The sequence below is a fragment of the Rhagoletis zephyria genome, unplaced genomic scaffold, assembly GCF_001687245.7.
Source record: "Rhagoletis zephyria isolate East Lansing unplaced genomic scaffold, Rhagoletis_zephyria_1.1 Rzeph_scaffold_00095, whole genome shotgun sequence".
Classification (NCBI taxonomy): Eukaryota; Metazoa; Arthropoda; class Insecta; order Diptera; family Tephritidae; genus Rhagoletis; species Rhagoletis zephyria.
In genome coordinates, this window is record NW_016157179.1 from 427,734 (window position 1) to 433,854 (window position 6,121).

General features: G+C 39.1%; 1 protein-coding gene across 1 annotated transcript; it reads left to right on the forward strand.

Moving 5' to 3' along the window:
* On the forward strand, positions 1-3,604 carry LOC108375809 (mucin-2-like). Its single transcript, XM_017631958.1, has 5 exons — positions 1-10; positions 85-1,145; positions 1,203-1,422; positions 1,543-2,124; positions 3,081-3,604. Exons 1-5 carry the CDS (start codon positions 1-3, stop codon positions 3,602-3,604), a joined length of 2,397 nt encoding a protein of 798 aa, XP_017487447.1.
* The last annotated feature ends 2,517 nt before the right edge of the window (positions 3,605-6,121 follow it).

Here is a 6,121-nt window from a genome sequence, read left to right on the forward strand (position 1 = left end):
ATGAGTCCGAGTAAGTTTGTTACGATCGCTTTTGATTCAAAAAACTATCAGACACAAATTTCCTAAAAATTTCTTAATTTCCAGTTAAATTGCTACTACTAGTTTTTGTGCTGGCTCCTGAAGCTTTCGCCGCCAGGCTGCCAAAGCCAGACTGTTCGGTACGTAGCAATGGCGTGCTCTTGCCGGATGAATATAATTGTCGGAAATATTATATCTGTAAAGGACATAGAGCCTTTCCTCGTAAATGTCCCAGAGGATTGCTTTTCGATTCGGATACAAACGTTTGTACTTATGCTGAGCTTGCTAACTGTCGCGTGACCCATGATGGTACGAATGAAGCAGCACCGGCTGACGGCGACGATGATGGCGGCTCAGGAGAATCTTGTACAACTAAACCTCCGCCTTGTGAGACAACAACACCACCTTGTGAAACAACAACACCGCCTTGTGAGACAACAACACCACCTTGTAAAACAACAACACCGCCTTGTGAAACAACAACCCCGCCTTGCGAAACAACAACAACCGCTTGTGCGACAACAAAATCTACAAAGACAACAACCGAGAAGACAACGAAAACCACGACCCCAAAGACTACAAAAACTACAACACCAGCTTGTGAAACAACAACAACAGCTTGTGAGACAACAAAAACCACAAAGACAACAACCGAGAAGACAACGAAAACCACTACCCCAAAGACAACAAAATCAACAACTACAACTTGCGAAACAACAACACCACCCTGCGAGACAACAACTGTCGCCTCGTGTTCTTGTAAAACAGTAGCCAAAACGACTACAACTTGCGAGACAACAACACCACCTTGTGAGACAACAACAACAGCTTGTGCGACAACTAAAACTACAAAGACAACGACCGAGAAGACAACGAAAACAACTACGCCAAAGACTACCAAATCAACAACTACAACTTGCGAGATAACAACACCGCCTTGTGAAACAACAACCCCGCCTTGCGAAACAACAACAACAGCTTGTGAGACAACAAAAACCACAAAGACAATAACCGAGAAGACAACGAAAACAACTACCCCAAAGACTACCAAATCAACAACTACAACTTGCGAGACAACAACACCACCCTGCGAGACAACAACTGCAGCCTCGTGTTCTTGTAAAACAGTAGCCAAAACGACTACACCTTGCGAGACAACAACACCACCTTGTGAAACAACAACACCACCTTGTGAGACAACAACACCACCTTGTAAAACAACAACACCGCCTTGTGAAACAACAACCCCGCCTTGCGAAACAACAACACCACCTTGTGAGACAACAAAAACTACAAAGACAACAACCGAGAAGACAACGAAAGCAACTACTCCAAAGACTACCAAATCAACAACTACAACTTGCGAGACAACAACACCACCATGTGAAACAACAACACCACCCTGCGAGACAACAACAACAGCTTGTGCGACAACAAAAACTACAAAGACAACAACCGAGAAGACGACAACCGAGAAGACAACGAAAACCACTACCCCAAAGACTACCAAAACTACAACCCCAGCGTGTGAGACAACAACAACAGCTTGTGCGACAACAAAAACTACAAAGACAACAACCGAGAAGACGACAACCGAGAAGACAACGAAAACCACTACCCCAAAGACTACCAAAACTACAACCCCAACGTGTGAGACAACAACACCAGCATGTGAGACAACAACAACAGCTTGTGCGACAACAAAAACTACAAAGACAACAACCGAGAAGACAACGAAAACCACTACCCCAAAAACTACCAAATCAACAACTACAACTTGCAAAACCACAACACCGCCTTGTGAAACAACAACACCACCTTGTGAGACAACAACTCCGCCCTGTGTAGTAACCACTGTTTGTCCTCAAACGCAATGGGATTACGATGACTATGATGGTGACAAAAAAAATAAACATATAGTTCGTGTAAAGACTTCTTCGAAAGATTGTCGTAACTTAGACGACGGCACCTTCCTAGTGGATGCTAAATGGTGTCACCGCTTCTACGTGTGCCGTTCTGGCAAAGTGAAGCCCTTAAGATGTCCGACCGGCTATTGGTTCGATCGTGAATTAGAGACTTGCCGACGCCGTCGTGAAGTCACAAATTGTAGATAGACTACAAAGTGTTGCATGCATTGAAGGATCCTAAAAAGCACTATGAGGATACCAATGGCAATATGTGCAAACTTTTTTTTCACAAAAATTATTAAGTAAACACATGTAATGTGAATGCATTGATGTCCTTATAATGTTTTTTGCTATGACCACTGATCAATCGAGAAACCACTTGACTCTTGAGGTATATAAAACATGCACGTTATATATATTTACTGTAGTTATTATACTTATGTACATACTTATCGCTAGCAACTCATACTTACATATATGCTGCGGCAAAATATATTATAATCTGAGCATTCCAAAAATCCAAACTTTATACGAGTTTTATTTGATCTTACGAAAATTTTTTCCAGTTAAAAATGTTTCAAAAACGCTACTAAAATTTTAATGGATTAGAAAACTTCCTTTTTTGTTGTTAAGTTTCTGTTAGCGCTTGTAGGAGTTAGTTCATGGCAGGTAAGAATTCTTCTAAGTATGCGGCTTGAAAATGACTTGAGAATGCTATAAATCACCGAACAATCTTCCAAATGCTAGCTGGGTATAGTATTGATGCAAGCATTGACTCCGGATCTACATGCATACATACATATGTATGTATGTATGTATGTATATACGAATGTGCCGTCAAATGCAGCCATGCATAATTTTGCCAATCCCTTTCGCTCAAAATCATTTCAGTATGCAATGGCTTGGCATATCGCCTCAGTGACTTGACTTAAGGGATGCGACAAATGTTGGCATTATTTGCATTAATTTACTTGTAAGTATGTCGCACTGAAACGGTATATTTACGCATGACAATGTGCTAATAATTGTTAAGATATGTATGGTTCTACCAGTTAGCTTACAAACCCTGGGCGTTTCCAGCTTAATGAGCAGCAGTCCTTGTAATGTATCGCTAAACTGCCGCAAGTGTTGATTGAATCGCTGTATGAACTATAGCGGATNAGAAGACAACGAAAACCACTACCCCAAAGACTACCAAAACTACAACCCCAACGTGTGAGACAACAACACCAGCATGTGAGACAACAACAACAGCTTGTGCGACAACAAAAACTACAAAGACAACAACCGAGAAGACAACGAAAACCACTACCCCAAAAACTACCAAATCAACAACTACAACTTGCAAAACCACAACACCGCCTTGTGAAACAACAACACCACCTTGTGAGACAACAACTCCGCCCTGTGTAGTAACCACTGTTTGTCCTCAAACGCAATGGGATTACGATGACTATGATGGTGACAAAAAAAATAAACATATAGTTCGTGTAAAGACTTCTTCGAAAGATTGTCGTAACTTAGACGACGGCACCTTCCTAGTGGATGCTAAATGGTGTCACCGCTTCTACGTGTGCCGTTCTGGCAAAGTGAAGCCCTTAAGATGTCCGACCGGCTATTGGTTCGATCGTGAATTAGAGACTTGCCGACGCCGTCGTGAAGTCACAAATTGTAGATAGACTACAAAGTCTTGCATGCATTGAAGGATCCTAAAAAGCACTATGAGGATACCAATGGCAATATGTGCAAACTTTTTTTTCACAAAAATTATTAAGTAAACACATGTAATGTGAGTGCATTGATGTCCTTTTAATGTTTTTTTGCTGTGACCACTAATCAATCGCGAAACCACTTGACTCTTGAGATATATAAAACATGCATATTATATATATTTACTGTAGTTATTATACTTATGTACATAACTTATCGCTAGCAACTCATACTTACATATATGCAGAGGCAAAATATATTATAATCTGAGCATTCCAAAAATCCGAACTTTATACGAGTTTTATTTGATCTTACGAAAATGTGCTAATAATTGTTAAGATATGTATGGTTCTACCAGTTAGCTTACAAACCCTGGGCGTTTCCAGCTTAATGAGCAGCAGTCCTTGTAATGAATCGCTAAACTGCCGCAAGTGTTGATCGAATCGCTGTATGAACTATAGCGGATTATATTTTTTCGTTAACTGTCAATATTAATTTAATTTAATTGTTTTTTGGTACATTCATAGTGGTATGTACTTAAGCATGCATACTTATGTAGTTACGTAAGTAGTTGTTAGATATTAGAAAATTATTCCAGGCAAGAATATTTTCATTTAATTTTTATGTAACTTGCATAAAAATTCAGTCATAACAAACACATACCGATGCGAGTACAAATGGCCTTAGTATACAAATAAGCAAAGTACTGAGTTCATGCAAGAATGCACCAGCAATCAAGTCCTTTACATAAATACTTTTGCGCAAACCAAGAAGGATAACTGCGCAGTTTCTATGTCTATCTTTTTGTTTTTGTTTATATTTATTTATGTCTATAATCGTGCAAACTGGCTGACAATAAATTCCACCTTGACATGCGACAGCAAGCAATCTAATGATGCCTTCAAATGCGGCCTTCTGAGTGTCCTTACTGCCTGCTTTCTGTATACTGTCAACGTCGTTTTGATTTCTCGCATTGATGATTTCAAATACGCTTGGAATTAACGTAATTACATATGCATGTATATTAGGGCGGGTCAATTTGATTGGGAGATTTTCTCGAATGTGGGCGTATCGCACAGAAGGATTCGATACGAGTAATTATAAGCAAATTTGCTAAAGAAACCATGTGTCTAAAATCAATTACGAGTTTGTTAAATTGCGAAAATAAATTTCTTCGCATTTTGCTATAGTTTCGTAAAGAAGTGCTTAAATTTTGTATAAAAACATGCTCTAAGGGGGTTTTTGGTACGCGAAATCCATTTCTGCACTTGCATCTTTCTTAAAAATTCCACCAGAGGACGCAAAAGTGAAAATTTTTAAAATTTTCTTGGACACCTATTTTCGCTATTTGGCAAACTCCAAATTGATTTTAGATCCAACGAATTCTACCGAGATTTTGCTCAGAATTACACGTAGAATGCTCCAATGCTACTCGCACATAGTAAAAAATATTGGCCCACCCTAACGTGTAGGCATACTCTAAATATGTCGGTTATCACTTATCACAAGTCAATGCGTATTCGAAAATCTTCCTAAAAATTGTTTAGGAATTTGTGCGGAAATTAGGCCCAACCTGTTGTAAAGTCTTTACTATAAATATGGCATTTAATTATCGACATATTTGGCATTTGTTTTTTGTTGCAGAGGTGACAAAGCGACTTTAGCTACACAAACACACGACCATAAACACTCACACGCTTCCATGCTTTTGTACTGTTAATATGTAGTTTGAGCAGATACATAAATTAATTAGGTGAAATAGTTAAGCGTTGCTGTCATCGACAAAAGCTGTGGAGAGGTAGTTAAATAGTTGATAGCTTTGTAAAGGTAGCTGTATGCGTTGGAGTTGCAATGCTGTCATCGCTGGGGAGACAATAGTATCGAAATACTATGTAGATTAATGTATGTCAGTGAGTGTTTGCATAGAAAGTCTGGATTGTGTAGAGATTGCCACTGATTTGGTCGTAAATTATATTTGTGTCAGGCGCGTGCGCGCAGTCATTGTTCCAGCAGGAATTCAAATGCCAATTATGAACGACAAGAACAGTAATAACAACAGCTACAACTAGAATACAACAACGAGCCTGCAAATATCTATTGTAGACTAAAACGACAACTTGTACCAACAACCATGGCATAGACAGCCAACAATTGAATTTGCCTGCATAACGGCAAGAATATGCACGGCTCCAATGCACACGGCAAAGTGCTTGCCAAATGTGTACACAAAAAGATAGTTGTAAACAACTACCTACATACATGCGTACGTGATAATCTCATAAACGGCATAAGGAACTATGCCGCACGGTGTTCTGTTTTGGAAAAAAATACAAAAATTCCAATAACTTCAAAACGAGAAGAAATTTTGAAATAAGTAAATGTAACGGTGGCTTGAAGCTTTTGAGCTGCAGATTTCAAGAAAAATAGTCGTGTTGGATGAAACAATTACTTTGACCTTTAGAATGGCTTGACAAAATGAAATATTT